The sequence below is a fragment of the Quercus lobata genome, chromosome 7 (assembly GCF_001633185.2).
Source record: "Quercus lobata isolate SW786 chromosome 7, ValleyOak3.0 Primary Assembly, whole genome shotgun sequence".
Lineage (NCBI taxonomy): Eukaryota > Viridiplantae > Streptophyta > Magnoliopsida > Fagales > Fagaceae > Quercus > Quercus lobata.
In genome coordinates, this window is record NC_044910.1 from 43,524,434 (window position 1) to 43,540,154 (window position 15,721).

Below are 15,721 nucleotides of genomic sequence, written 5' to 3' on the forward strand. Positions count from 1 at the left end.
AAAAAGAGACAAAGTGAAAGTCATAAAAGCAGAAAAGCAATTTAAGCATTTAAAGTCATAAAAGTGAAAAAAGTGAAGAATCATTCTACCGTCCAGAGGAAAGCACGAGGAAAAAGCCAAAGTGAAAACAAAAGAAAAAGAAAGTGGCTGACAAGGTAAAATTTTCTACCGCTTAACAAAATTAAAATTTTTTTTGTTAAAAATATTATAAATAAAAATAAAAATTAACTGAAATAGTATAATAAGATTTATAAATAATATTAAAAAGTGTAATAGACTCCATAAATAGTAATAAAAATAAGTTAAATAGTAAAATAAATTAATTTTTTAATTTGAAACCAAACAAACACTAAGTTTTGTAATATTTTTTTTTTTTTGAAAATTTTTTGTTAAAAATATGTTAAAATATATAGCAATTTTGAAATAATGAAAAAATATTTTAAAATTTTAAAAACTGAAAAATCTAGCTTACAACCTATCACATTGAAAATAAAAAAATAAAAACACTGCACTTTCGGAAATACACAGTTATGGTTCTTTTCGCACATGATAAGCTCCCATATGCGTAAAAGACACGAATCGGACCTTATCTCATGGGTGCAAGTTTATATTCAGGTTCCCTCCTACTCCTCTACATATATCATTGTTGCTATTTTAGTCTTTGTACGTCACAATCCTTTTCCAAATACTTCCAGCATTTTTCTGACTTATCAAAGCACCAAACCAAAGATGGCTGAGACTATCCTTAGTGTTGTTGCTGAGGAAATAATAGGCAAGCTGATTTCAGTTACTACTGAGCAGATCAGCCTTGCTTGGGGTTTCAAGGAGGAGTTGACAAAACTTCGTGACTCATTAACCACGATTCAAGCTGTGCTGGCTGATGCGGAGAGAAGGCAAGGGAGCGAAGAGTTCGTGAAGCTTTGGCTGCGAAGGCTTAAAGATGTTGCTTATGATGCCGATTACGTGCTGGGCGAGTTAGATTACGAGATTCTCCGGCGAAAGGTAGAGATTCGAAACCAAATGAAGAGAAAGGTATGCTTCTTCTTTTCATTCTCAAACCCCATTGCTTTCCGTCTCAAGATGGCCAACAAGATTAAGTCTATTCATGAATCGCTAAAAGAGATTAATGATAAAGCAAATTCATATGGATTTGCTAGAGCGAGTCCAGTAAATGCAAACCTAGAGATTATCCCAAACCGAGAGACAGACTCCTCCCTTGATCATTCAGAAGTTGTAGGAAGGGGAGATCATGTCTCAAAAATAGTTGACTTGCTAACTGGGGCAACCAAAGAACAACTCTATGTCGTTTCTATAGTAGGAATGGCAGGTATGGGAAAGACAACTTTAGCAAAACAAGTGTACAACGATGAGCGAGTAAAGAGACATTTTGATAGGACAATATGGGTATGTGTCTCCGATCATTTTGATGATAAAAGGATCTTGAGAGAGATTCTTGAGCTCGTTACCCATACCCCAAATAAATTAGAAAATAAGACTGCGATTCTTGAATGCCTTCAAAAAGAGTTGCAAGGAAAAAAATATCTTCTCGTACTTGATGATGTATGGAACGAAGATCTAATAAAATGGGATACTTTGAGGAGTTGTCTATTAGGAGTTAATTCAAATATGGGAAAAATTATTATTGTAACAACTCGTAAAAGCAATGTGGCTGAAATTATGGAGACACTTCCTCGATGTAATTTAAAAAGACTATCAGATGATGAATGTTGGTTTATAATCATGAAAAAAGTATCTTGTAATGAAATTACTCCAGATTTGGAAGTTATCGGAAGAGAGATTGCTAAAAAATGTGGAGGGGTTCCATTAGTTGCGAGAATTTTAGGAGGGACAATGTCTTGTAAGAAGGGGAAAAGTGAATGGTTAGCAATTCAAAATAGTAAAGTTTGGAATTCTCCACTTGACAACTATGGAATCTTACCAATACTAAAATTAAGCTTTGATCATCTTTATCCACCATCTCTAAAAAGTTGTTTCACATATTGTGCAATTTTTCCTAAAGATTATGAAATGAAAAAGGAAGAATTAATTCAACATTGGATGGCTGAAGGGTTCCTTCAATTGTCTCCAGGAAGATCAGTAATGGAGGATATTGGTAATGAGTATTTTAACATTTTGTTGGCAAATTCCTTATTCCAAGATATAGAAAGGGATGGTTATGTGATATTGTTAGTTGCAAGATGCATGATTGTGTGCACGATCTTGCTCTCTCAATTTCAAAAGGGGAAACTTTGCATTTAGATGGCAATTTGGGGGATGTGTCTTATATTCGACGTTTATCTCTTATATCCAATGGCCAAACAACACCAACAATCTCATTATCTAGAGAAGGCATGGGTAGGTTGCGCACATTTTTTTTCATTTCATGCTAATCTTGGCGACAAGTTACTAAACTTAAAATGTGTACGTAGTCTAACTTTATTTGGGAGATATATAGTAGAGTTGGCCGAATCAATCAATAGGCTAAGACAATTGAGGCTTCTTGACATTACAAGAACCCCTGTCAAAAAGTTACCCAAATCTCTCACAAAACTCTATAACTTGCAAACTCTAATACTCAAGGATTGCTATCTTCTCAAAGAGCTTCCAAAAGACCTACAAAATTTGATTAGTTTGAGACATATTGATATTGGTCATTTTAACATAAAACAATTGCCGATCAATATGAGGCAATTGACTTGCCTTCAAACATTGCCTTTTTTTGTCGTTGGTCAAGACACTGGTGGTCGAATTGAAGAAATGGGATACTTAAGCGAACTTAGAGGAAAGTTAAGGGGCCGTTTGGATTGAGTTTTTTGATAACTCAATTCTCAGTTTCCATAACTCATAACTCAAAAATGGTGAGACCCATAGCAAAAAGGTTGTTTGGCCAAACGATAACTCTGTTTCCATAACTCTGTTTCCATCACTCAATTCTCTGATTTTTGAGTTATGAATTATGGAAACTGAAAACAACAAAAGGCTGTTTTCAGTTTCCATAACTCATAACTCAATGGCATTTCCGTAAATAAACACACATGAGGGACCCACAGTCGCAACTTTTGACCACCTTTTGATTTTTTTTTTTTTTTTTTTTTTTTTTTCTGGGTTGGCGTTGGCTTTTTTTTTTTTTTTTTTTAAGTACCTAGACTCACCAAACTTAGTGAAAAAAAAAAAAAAAAAAAAAAAAAAAAAAAAAAAAAAACCAGACCGAACAACCAACCCAGGAGGGAAAAAAAAAAAAAAGAAGCTGCTAGTGAAAAAAAAAAAAACACTGTACCGTGACAGGTGTGGGCCCTCCAAATAGTGTGAAAAATAGTGAGTGATGAAAACTGAGTGACGAAGGCAAACGGATGTGAAAAATTGAGTGATGAGTGATGAGTGATGGAAATTGAGTGACGAAAATTCCTTACCCAAACAGGCCCTAAGTATCTACAATCTAGAGCACGTGAGAGATAAAGAAGAAGCCAAAAGTGCAAAATTATCGGAAAAGAAAGGAGTAAACAAGTTGGGATTCCATTGGAATAGTGAAAGAGAAGGCACCATTAACGATGAAGATGTATTGGAAGGCCTTCAGCCTCACCCATGTTTGAAAAGCTTAAAGATAGAAAACTTCCAGGGTGAGAAGTTCCCTTCATGGATATTGGCGCGCAATAACAGTAGTGGTGGTATGTTACTCTTGGACCATTTGTTGGAAATCTTCTTAGAAAATTGTAACAAGTGTGAAAAAATTCCTACACTTGGGCATTTATCTCATCTCAAGGTTCTTAAAATAAAGGGAATGAATAATGTGACATGTATGGGAACAGAGTTTTATGGCAATTATAGTGGTGAGGGATCGAGTAATAGTAGAGGTGATAATGGTAGAAATGCAATGTTCCCCTCTTTGGAAAAACTTGTTTTGGAGGACATGCCCAATCTAGTGGAATGGAAGGATGCGATGGAGCCAACAATAACAACAGCAGGAATGGTTTTTCCTTCCCTCAAAGAATTGGAAATTAAAAAATGTGGCCAGCTCATAAGTGCTCCATGTCATTTTCCAGCTCTCAAGCAACTAATGATTGACAACACCAAAAGCATTGCATTCAAAAACATTTGCAGTAATCTTACTACACTCACGAACCTTTCCATAGGGGGAGTATCAGAACTTTCTTGTTTGCCAGAGCAGCTATTGCAAAATAATGCGAGTCTCATGGATCTTAGGATAAGGAGATGTGCTGATTTGGAGTCCATCTCGCCACATGAGGATGTGTGGGCCTTCTGCACCTCTCTCCGATCAATTCAATTAGATCACTGTGAGAAATTGAGTTATTTAGCGGACACACTGCGCACCCTTCAATCTCTCGAGAAATTAGTAGTATTCGAGTGTCCTAATTTGAGGTCTTTTCCAAGTATACAAGGTGTGGCGTCCCTTCAATCATTGGCCATCTTTTCATGTCCTAATTTGATATCAATTCCAGATATAGGAGAATGCTTAAAGACTTTGACGATTGGTGGGTTTTTTGAGGAGCTGGATGCTTTCCCCAGTCTCAATCCCATCCAACACTTGCGCGCCTCCCTTGAAAAGCTAGACTTGTATGGATGGGACAAACTCAACTCTCTTCCGGACGAAATCAAATACTTCACTGCTCTTAAATCTCTGTGTATATCTGGATTTGATGGAATGAAAGCTTTGCCCGAGTGGTTGGGCAACCTTTCTTCACTTCAAATTCTGGATCTTAATGACAACAAGAACTTGATGGAAATGCCGACAGTGCAAGCCATAAGCATTAGTGGTTGCCCCGAATTAAAGGAAAGATGTGCGAAGGGGAGTGGCACAGAGTGGTCCAAAATTGCACATATTCCACGTATCCAAATCTAAAAGAGGAAGCTTTTTGAAGATGTTATAAAATTTATTGAAAGAGATGTGCGGTAAGTTTGCTCATACCTCAAATCCTCTTCTCTTATTTTCTCTCGATCATATTCTCTATTCTCAATTTCCCCCAATTTCTTGCTTTCTTTCTTTAATTTTCTCAAAATACGTTTGCTGGATATGCAGGCACTACCAATGGCATAATTTCTGGTAACTTTATGGAATTTCAAATCCACTCCCAAGCTAACGTGCGGTCATAAACGCAGGTAATTGTATGGAATTTCTATCTATTTTATTTAAATCATCTTAGGATTATATTCTATTTCGTAACTAACCCTAATTTTTTACTTTCTCTCTTTATTTCCTTATATTAATTTGGCTATTTCTTATTTAATATATTGTGTTCAGCTGGAGGAAAAATCAATTAAAGCTAGCGGAAGTCCATAATTGCTGGTAAGTTTTCTGTAACCTATCTTCCCTCTCACTTTTCTATAACCTAAAACAAAACAAATTGCAAAAATTGTTAATCCATAATTTTTTTTAGAACAAATATATTTTGGCATGGTTAATGTTGGTACTGGGCTATTACTCAATTTGAGTAAACCTGTATGAAATTTAACATTTGAGATATCAAACTTTCAAGGGGTGTTTGGTAGAGGAATTTGAGTAATGTTGTTTGAGTGTTTTTGATATACGTGTGAGTGAAAAAGTGTGTGGAAATGTGTGTAATGTTGTTTAAAATGCTCAAAGTCACAACCAACCTCTCATTTTTTTTTTTTTTTTTTCATCTGTTTTTGATATATAACATTGATAACATGTTTTCACTACTCTTTTTGTAATTCTATTATGGGGAATATTTAGCTTTTCCATATTGAAAATTTCAAATCCAATTAATTAGACAAAGAATTATAGATTTTTAGATCATATAAAGTGTATGATTTTATCAAGTCAAAAGAATAAATAATTACGATTTTTTTTGCTTGATTTGAGAGTGATACTTGCATTTGGATTTTTCTTTATATAAAATTTTCCCAATTTTCATTTTCTGAAGGCTTGAGTGGATGGTTCTTGACTTTGGTTCCAAATGTTGAAAAACTTGTGTGAATTTATATACTGTGGAGATTCGATTAGAGATTTACCTCAAGAAAACAAACTCCCCAAATTTTCTAAATATTAATACCTGGTAACATTTGGGGGAAATTACACTTTACCACCCTAAACTATGCACTAGATTACATTTTGCACCATAAACTATCTGACTGCACACTTTGCACCATAAACTATCATACTTATCACACTTTGCACCCTGTTGTTATTTTTGCCGTTATATTTAACAGAATTTTACTGCATGTGACAAGCACATGCTTCTTGCTTAGGTGGAACAAAGTAAAAAGACAAAAACACCCTTCTTCAAAATCAATTTAAACAAAACCTAAATTTTTTCACATGTCCCTTTGTCTCACGTTTCTGCCATCCTTTTCCCCAAATTCAGTTTCAAAATATTTAAATTGACCTCTCTAATTCCATAGCAGAATTCATTCACAGTACCCCATCCACCTTCCTGGTATTTCTTATACTATCTATAGCTTTCTAGTTATTAAAATAATTAAAAATAGCTGGTAAGGGGAGTCTAGTTTGTACAACAACTCGTAAATTGGCCACAAATACATCAGTTTTTCAGCAACTCTGGCTGGTGGTGATGCATCTCGCGATGGAAAGCTCTATGAATTGAAGGTGAGCACAGCGTTTACCAAAAAAAAAAAAAAAAGAAAAGAAGGTGAGCACGGCTAATGAGGCATAATTCCTATCTGCTGTGCCATTTGGGATTTACTATTTTAACTTCTTTTATACCATTTCGTCAGTGATGGAATTAAAAAGTATTGGATTGTATTTTATGAATTTGAGGAAGAGGATGGCAGACGTGTGAGACAGAGGGAGATGTGGAAAAATTTGGGTTTTGTTTTAATTGATTTTGAAGAATGGTGTTTCAGTCTTTTAACTTTGTTCCATCTAAGTAAGAAGCATGTGCGTGTCACATGCAGTAAAATTTTGTTAAATATAACGGCAAAAATAACAACAGGGTGCAAAGTGTGATAAGTATGATAGTTTAGGGTGCAAAGTGTGCAATCGGATAATTTAGGGTGCAAAATGTAATCTAGTGCATAGTTTAAGGTGGTAAAGTGTAATTTTCCCTAACATTTGATTTATAACGGAGAACTCATGAATCTTTTGTGTCTGCCCGGTTCTCAGCTGCTGCCCTGTTTCTCATATTGGATAGTTATTAAGAATGATCATTGCATAGCATGATTCTATGTTCATAGCAAAACATCTTGCAGCAGTGTGGAATTAAAACTATGTTATTGATGGCCCTAATATTCTGCTCTAATAGGAAACGAAGGTTCTATTCAAGAGCTGAAAATTGTAATTATGATTACAAAAAGCTAATACATCTGCACAAACACAATGTTTCACCATATTGCGGAAACTGCAAAGTTTTTATCGACCTAAGGAAGAATGTGCCAAGGGAAATGACTAGGTGGTCCAAGATTGTCCATATTTAATACAAATTGAAAGGCAAAGCCCCTAGTAAGTCATCAAGAACAGGCTTTCTTGGCTTTTTCTTCTTTCGTTTGTTTTCTTTCAGTATCAAATACCCAACTTATTCGTAAATGATCTGCTTGTGTTCAGCTTCACGAATAATTAATTGTGTTCAGCTGGATGTGTAGGCACTAGGAATGGCATATCTATTGTGTTCACATGAAGGAAGACTTAATTAATCTTATGGAATTTCAGTCCACTCCCAAGCTAACAGAAATTCATCAGTGCTGGTATTTTTTCTCAAATCTTCTCTTCACTTCTAACATATAAAGTACCAAATCAATCAAATAAATTTATTGTTCTTGCCAAAATGTGTGTTTTTGATATCTGCAGCATGACATTCGAAAACAATTGCAGTAATCATACCACACTCTGTCAGAATTTGATTCTTGCCAAAGTGGTTTTTGCAAAATAATACAAGTCTCATGCCTATGAAGATAGTGTTTTCTGAGGATTTGGTGTCCCTCTCGGCACATCAGGATGTATGGGCCTTCTAAACCTCTATCCAATCACTCTCTATATTTAACTGTAAGAAATTGAATTATTATTGATGGCCAATATTCTGCTCTAACTGAAAAAGGAAGGTTCTGTTGTCCTCTCTTCCCTCTCTTTTTCCCCCCACAATATTTACTCAATTGTTACATAGCAAAGGAAAAGAAAAATTTGTTAATACAATATATATATTTTTTTTAATGAAATTATTTTGGCATAATTTATGTTGATCTGAGTTGTCACTCAAGTGGGGCAACCCTCCGTGATCTCATTGTGACGGTATTCCAATTATGCAAAATTACCATTTAGGCATAGAGGTAGCTAACTTGCCAAGCCACGATCAACCTTTTCTTCTTTTTTATTGTGCTATTTAATATTGATAACATGTTTCCACTACACATACATGATTTTTTCTAACCATTTGATTATTGGCAATTAATGGGATTTTTTAGGGTAAATTTTGTTGGTGCTGTGTTTGAAGAAATTCAGAAAATTGGTGTTGGTGTAGTGGTATGGGATGAGCATAGGCTGTTCATTGGAGCTTTAAGCTCGCTGGAAGATATGGGTACAGATGCTGAGGAGGCTGAAGTTATGGCTGTCATGTGAGCGACTGAATTTGCTGCTACAGTATGCCCTTTTGGAGTAATTATAGAAGGTGGCTCATTACAGAGATTTTAAGCTCTCAATTCTGCAGAACCAAATCTCTCAAAAATTGAACATCTCTTGGACTTGGTTAAACAGAATTGACTTTTTTCAGGGAGATCTCTTTCTCTCAGGTCAGTAGGACTGGTAATGGGGTTGCACATGTATTAGCTTGAAATGCTAGATCCTTATGCATGGCTAGATCTGATTGTAAATATGCTTTCAGCTAGAAGAGGCTCCTGTGTTTTTGCAAAAAAAGCCTCTCTAAAGATGTTTTTCTTTTAGCTAGTTGATGAAATGTTTTTTAGCTTTCCATTAATAAAAAAAATGATGAGAGAATTTGATCTTTTAAGAGCTTATATAGTGAGTATTGGACTTTGTCAAGAAAAACGAAAAAAAACTATTAGTCTTTCGCTTGATTCTACTGTGATAGTTGCGTTTGGAAATTTCTTTGCCTAAGATTTTCCCCTTTTCCTTTTTTTGATGGCTTGAGTGGATCATTCTTCACTTTGGGTTTGAATTTTGAAAAACTTTTATGGCTTTATGCTCTTTTATACAGAGGAAATATGATTGGAGATTTACCTCAAGAAATTGAATTCGCCATACCTTTTGGATATTAATACCTGCCCACATACAATTTGTAATTCATGAACGATGAATCTTTTGTGTTTGCCTGGTTCTGTTCTGTTGATTTTTTTTCATTTTAGATAATAATTCAAAATCATCATTGCATAGCATGATGCTTTGTACATTGTAGAAATGTCTCTTAAAAAGTTAATTTGTTGTACTGTTCTCCAATTCTTTCACTATCCAATTACCACTTCTAAACACAGCATCAATCTGTTGATTTTCAATTTTCAGGATGCTTGAGTGATTTAAAAAATGCAGTAGTGAACAGCTAGCTGAAAACATTGGGGAGCATGAGAAGTCCACTAATGATTGCAAAAAGCCCAGGCATTTGTAGTTCTGCACCCATACTTATCATTGGAAAGATCAAGAGTGGTTCGGGCTAGAAGATTGGCTGTGGTCCAAGAATCACCATTGAGGGAATTTAAAGTTGATTCCAATGCAATTGTTTCATTAAAATTTGTGAGTTCTCAATTTCATATTTAATTTCTCTCTTCAACAAAACCTATTAAGTTTCCTTCCTTTTTATTTTCAACTTTCAATTTTCTATACTATTTACTTAACTAGTTCATATAATATTTACAGATGCTAGTTATCATTGATTTTCCAATTGGAGGTGTACCTCAGCTCAGGATGGTCCAAGATTGCCCCTGTTCCAAATATGTTGATAAACTTCTGGTTACTATTCTAAGATCAAAATAGTCTAAAATTGGTATTTTCTCTCAAATATCCTTTTGTCTAATGTTTTGCTTTAAAATAGACCAATTGTTCTTTATTTCCTCACTTACCAAATTTCTTATCCTCTTATCTTTCTTGATTCCTATAAATTTTTATTTCAAAACTGTCCATGATGAAGACCATCTTTGAGATTCTAATCAAATTGAATAAGACCCTGATTGCAATTTTTCTTTTTCTTTTTTCTCTTTTTTTTTGGGGGGGGGGGGGGGGGGGGGATCGTATTCTAATACTGGATAAGCCATGTTACCATTAATTAAGATTACTTCAAGAATGCATTGAAATTAGGTTGATTAATTTTATTATCTTTGAGTTTTCTTTATTTTTAAGTTTTTTTCTTAGAAATTTCTTTTTTTTTTGGTCAACCAAAGCCATGTTATATATGTATTTGCAAGTGTTGATCAGTGTACTTTACTCGGAAACACTACCGGTAAGTTAGGTGAGGCAGAGGTTGACCAGTGCTTTCACAATCATTGCTTCCATCTTCTGTCTAGAATACAGATTCCTGACAATTCTTCCACCTTCCATATCAAAAGTAGATTTGTAATGTTTTCCTAACTTGAAGCCTCTGTGCCTGTGACTTCAACACTTTACTGGATTATGGGGTAGACATCTATAGTTGTCCGTTTTACTTGTTAATTTTATCCAAAATCACTTGTAGTCTTGTACATAATTCTGTAAGAACGTATTAAAATAGTATCTCAAATTAAGGTTTTCCATCCGTAATGGTGTTCCCTTCTTGTAAGCTTTGTATTATTGACTTCCCCAACAGATGACCTCTATACTCAATGGTCTAGATTGTGCAAATGTTCAGCAGATAGTTCCTAATCGCTTGCATATAAGGTAATGGGCATATCTCTATAAACTAAAACCAATTAGTTAGTATTTGATAATGTAAGTACAATTTCCTTTAGAATTTGGTTTAAATAAGATTTTGATGGCTGCTTCCATGATTTAAAGAAAAGGAAAGATGCAGCACATTCTCCAAGCATGTGATAGATGACAACTTTCTTGTTTCTTTTGACACAGCAGGTAGAGAACTTACCCCTAAGTAGTTGGATAAATGCATACTATTACATATACAAAACACACAAACATACGTACATATGTATATGCAATAGCACACATATATAAAACAAATGGATAAGTTTTGATTCTCATCAATGAGTTTGATGCCTTCTTTTTCTTTTTCTTTTTCTTTTTCTTCAAAAAAAAAAATTATGAGTTTGATGTCATTGGTTATTGAGGATGCTAACAGAAAACAATTGACCTCTATTTAGGATGGATGTTCAAGAAACTGACCTCTATTTAGGTCTTCCCAAGATTGTTTGAGGACACCTTTGAGTCAATCAATCACACTTATTCTTCACTCCTAATTTCATTGTTCCAATATTCAGTTCTCTAGAGTCTTTTCCTTTTTCAAATTTTTTCTTATTCTATCATAAAAATTAATATTCTAATCTGTTATAGGCAGCCAACCCCAAATTTTTTGGGACTAAGGCATGATTGTTGTTGTTGTTGTATATGTTATAGGCACTTGACACAATATATCTATTGTTTCTGGCTGGAGGAATAATTGATTATAATCAGAAGCTGACAGAATCTGTTTAAAGTTGGTAAGTTCTCTAAAATATTCTCCTCTTTTCCTCTCTTTATTCTCTTTCTTATACTCAACCAGTATATTGTTTATGCAGGTATTCTCTCGTCAACTACTATCAACTTTTCCTGTAAGTTCTCTTTTCTTATACAGTTGTCATCCTTCATATTTCTTGAAATGATTTTGCATGATTAAGGTTTAGAGAATATTTATCTATTAGTTAGCTGGAGCAAGAACTTACGAAATCTAATATTGCTTATAGTTATATTCCAGCATTTTAGATCATAAATTATAAGCTACAAAATTTAAGTTCCTCTGTTTTTTCCCTCTAAAAATCAATAAACTTCTTTTTTTAATTTTTAATAAGTAACAAAAAAATCAATAAACTTTTACCAATTGAACATTTAAAATATAGCTTAAAAAATCCATAATTTGAGATTTTAAAATATTTCTTCATGTCAATAGAGCTTCAAATTTTGGCAACCAATGTGCACTGATTTGATTGTTAATTTTTTAGTTGTTCTTTCTCATTTTCATTTCGATATGCATGCATAAACATTTTGGTGACTTCCAATAAATTTTCCAAAAAAATTGCTTATTAATCATGGCCACACCCCTTTGTTGCTGTAAGCTCTCCTAAATTTTTCATAATGTCGTGGATGATGTGTTTTGTATTTTTCCTTGAATTTAAAAACATTCAGAGCCATTGCTGTTGTAGTATAAGGCCTTGGTACGTTTAAGGTGTGCTAAACATCTTTTTAGCTGTTTTGAAATTTAAATAAGTTTTATATTTTATAGGAGCCCTCATATTTTCCCAACAAAAGAAAAAGGAAAATTCTCTTCAAGTGCTGCACACATACTTATAATTTCAAGAAGCTGATCTGTGTCCTTACAATGACTTATCAAATTGCATATGCTGCTGATTGTTTTTTTCCCTCATATGTAAGGACAAGCCAATGGAAACAGTTCCCAGTGTTCCTGGATTGCTCATATTCAAAAGATAGGGATATCATATTATAGAAAGCAAGTGATAAGTCCCTCCAAACTTGAAGTCTAACTCTCTTCTGTTTTCTTTTTTCTTTAAAATCAAATACCAAATATATATACGTTTATTATAACTGATCTTGAATGTCTTTGCTAATATAATCATTGTCACTAAGTCATTAATGTAGGGCATAATGTCTCTGTAGGACTATTCTATTTTTACATTTCAACTAGGAGAAGAGCTGAAATTCATTAGTGTGGGCAACATGTTCAGGTAATTCTTGTTGCTAAGATTTTTTTCTCTTCAACTTGGCATAATGCATGAGACACTCAGTTTTTTTAATAATTCTTTACACTTATCTTTTCTTCATTATCCTAAAATAAATAATAAGAATACAAGGATATGACTGGAATTTTATAAATCTTATACAATTGAAAGGGATTCAAGCAAACTAAGGTTTTTGTCCTTCTCAATAGTTTTCCTAATAATTGCTTCTTTTTTTCTTTTTTTATTTATTTATCATAGATCTACCTTTAGAATTGCTGTCCAAGGTCCTCGTATTACATTTATAGAAAGTAGCTCATTGCTAAAAATTGTACATATACAAATATAGAAATGGTATTGGTGATGATCCAACAACTATATTGTAATTGGAGCTCTGTTTTGTAAACCATGACGCATCATGAACCCTTACACAACACTTTAGTTTCTTACCAACAACAAACAATTAGAATATCTCATATGGGAGAAAATATTTTGTGATATAAAAGGAAAAGTATAAGAATCAGTCTTCTTGCTAGTCAATGACATGTGATTGTGATAAATAGGCTATCATGTCAATGGGTTTAATCTTAAGTCTTTGCTTCATCTATATGGTAACTGGGGACCTTTTCATTTCTACATAAGTTATACATTTGCAAGAAGCTACAGAATCTAACTATGGTGGAAGTGGGACATTTGAAAAATGCTAATTACACTCTAGCACAATTTAGAAACCCATAACCATTTTTATTGGCTTAATCACTTTTAGTCTAAAACTAACAATTAGTCAAATGTATGATTAACCAAATTATATAGCAAGCACAAAGCAATTGATAGCTAAAACAAGTAAATAGCAATATAGAAATGCAGAAAATAAATGCAAACTGAAAGCTAAACACAAAGAAGTATTTAGAAAGATGAAAATCTAAGCCTTTTGGTGGAAAAACCTCTCCCTCGACCACACTGTCGGAAAATCTCCACTAGTTAAATCGTTGCAATACAATAAAAATTATGAACCCTCCAAGTCCATATCCCTAATGTACTTGAGCCCTTCAAGCTCTAGATAGCAACCGACTCCCTTGAGTTCTTTCTTCAAACTAGCTTGTTGGATATAGCAGTGGTAGAGCCACGTTGGGACCGAAGGGAGCCATGGCCCCCCAAAAGTTTTGGAAAAAAATTTGTAGATGTATATACATTTTGGAGTTATACTAACCAATTTGAAATTTTTTTTAAGGAACTCTTATCATTTTGGCCCCCCATACCCAGATAATATATATATATATATATATATATGAAAGAAAGTCTAAAATTACATATAAATTTTATTTAAATAGGATACAATCCAATTAGTGATAAATATATATGTCAAAAAATTGACATTTTTTTAGCATTTTAAGATGAACACATACTTATTTTAACAAATATCTCACCAAATAAAAGGGAAAAAATTCTAATTTTCATCCTAACACTTCTAGGCTTACTTGCCCACAACAACAGAAAGATTGAAGATCAGAGGCTTTGATTCGCCACACCAACACATAGTTGCAAACATTTTGTTCATCATTTGACAGGACACAGGTGACTCTCTCTCGCTCTCTTTGTTTGAACTATCTCTCTCTCTGTGGCGTCTCAACTCTCATTCTCTCAAGTGCTCCATCTGCCTTCTTCCTTTTCTTTCTGTTCTGTTTTTCTTTCTTCTAGGCTCTAGTTTCCATCATTTACAATGTATCAAATCTTCTGTGTGAATAATAATTGCAGACAACAGACTATACAACCACGTGTCTCAGTGTAGGATTAAAATCTTCTGTAGAATCTCTACAAAAGCAAGTGGGTAGGTTGTAGCTGTGTTGGCCCTATGTAGCATTCCCACAATTCCACTTTCCCAGGTACTTTTTCTTTCATCTTCTTATAATTTGACTTTTCTTTATCATAAATTTATTGGCTATTAAAATAATCAATATATCATATAACATTATATGTACCAATTAAAATATAATACTATTTATCATTGATTATTAAGTAGTATGTGTATTACCATTTTTAATTTTATATGTAGTATGGATGTAATTAATTTGACAGTGCTTAATTTTTCTCTTTGTTTCTTGATTGTACTTCTTTTCCAGTTGAATGAAGTGAGTTTACCATTAAAAAATATTGATGTAATTAATATATACACAGAAAAAAAAAATTTAGCTGTCTAAATTTATGTGTGGCCCCCCAAAGATAAATTTCTGGCTCTGCCATTGGGATATACCACAGTCAAACCACCAACAGAAAGTCAACAATGATATTGGATTTGAGGTGACAGCCTAAGTTTCCAAACCTTCACTCATAGCTCACAAAGTCAGATGTGTATCAATGAGATGAATGGAATAAAATTTCTCTCACTAGGATGATAATGGTAAGAGAAATGGAGAAGATATGTTGAGAATGTTTTAGACTTACTCTTTGTAGATAAACAGCTGACTGTCAGTTGCTTGGTGTACCCCACTATGAAAAACATGCATTTACAGGCGTTTATGATGCCTTTTAATCTTCATGTGTAGGTATTCTTGCATGTCTAGATGGGTATATGAATATAGCAATGGAGCAAAAAAAAAAAAAAAAAACCGTCAAAGGGCAGTTGAAAATTAACTATGAATATGCTTTGGTTTGAGAAACAATGGTAATTAAGCATTGTCCTGTTGTTTTACTACTATTATTATTCATCTCCCTTTTTTTGGTCCACCCCATATTTTTTTGGACAGACAATGATTGGGTTATCTATTCTGATGCAGTTCTCTACATTAATAAACATAGAGTACACTGGCAGACTAGGGTTACTTTTGAACTTTTATCAAGTCATGTAGATCATCTGCAGTCATACATTTGATGTAAAATATTGTGGATTTTGGAAATGAGGACTAGAAGAGCTTCTCCAATGAGGATTAGCAGA

General features: G+C 33.7%; 2 protein-coding genes across 2 annotated transcripts in view; both read left to right on the plus strand.

Annotated features, from left to right (window-relative positions):
• The first annotated feature begins 525 nt into the window (after nucleotides 1–525).
• On the plus strand, nucleotides 526–4,858 carry LOC115952091 (putative disease resistance protein RGA4). The gene is made up of 3 exons (XM_031069173.1): nucleotides 526–615; nucleotides 696–2,208; nucleotides 3,419–4,858. The coding sequence occupies exons 2-3, from the start codon at nucleotides 730–732 to the stop codon at nucleotides 4,856–4,858; spliced, it is 2,919 nt and encodes a 972-aa protein (XP_030925033.1). The 5' UTR covers nucleotides 526–615; nucleotides 696–729.
• A 72-nt stretch (nucleotides 4,859–4,930) lies between these two features.
• LOC115953048 (disease resistance protein RGA2-like) overlaps nucleotides 4,931–15,721 on the plus strand; it is a 35,200-nt gene continuing 24,409 nt past the window's right edge. The window contains exons 1-2 of the transcript XR_004083640.1: nucleotides 4,931–5,115; nucleotides 5,258–5,302. The gene's annotated coding sequence lies outside the window, so the exon portion shown is untranslated. The remainder of the gene's footprint in view (nucleotides 5,116–5,257; nucleotides 5,303–15,721) is intronic.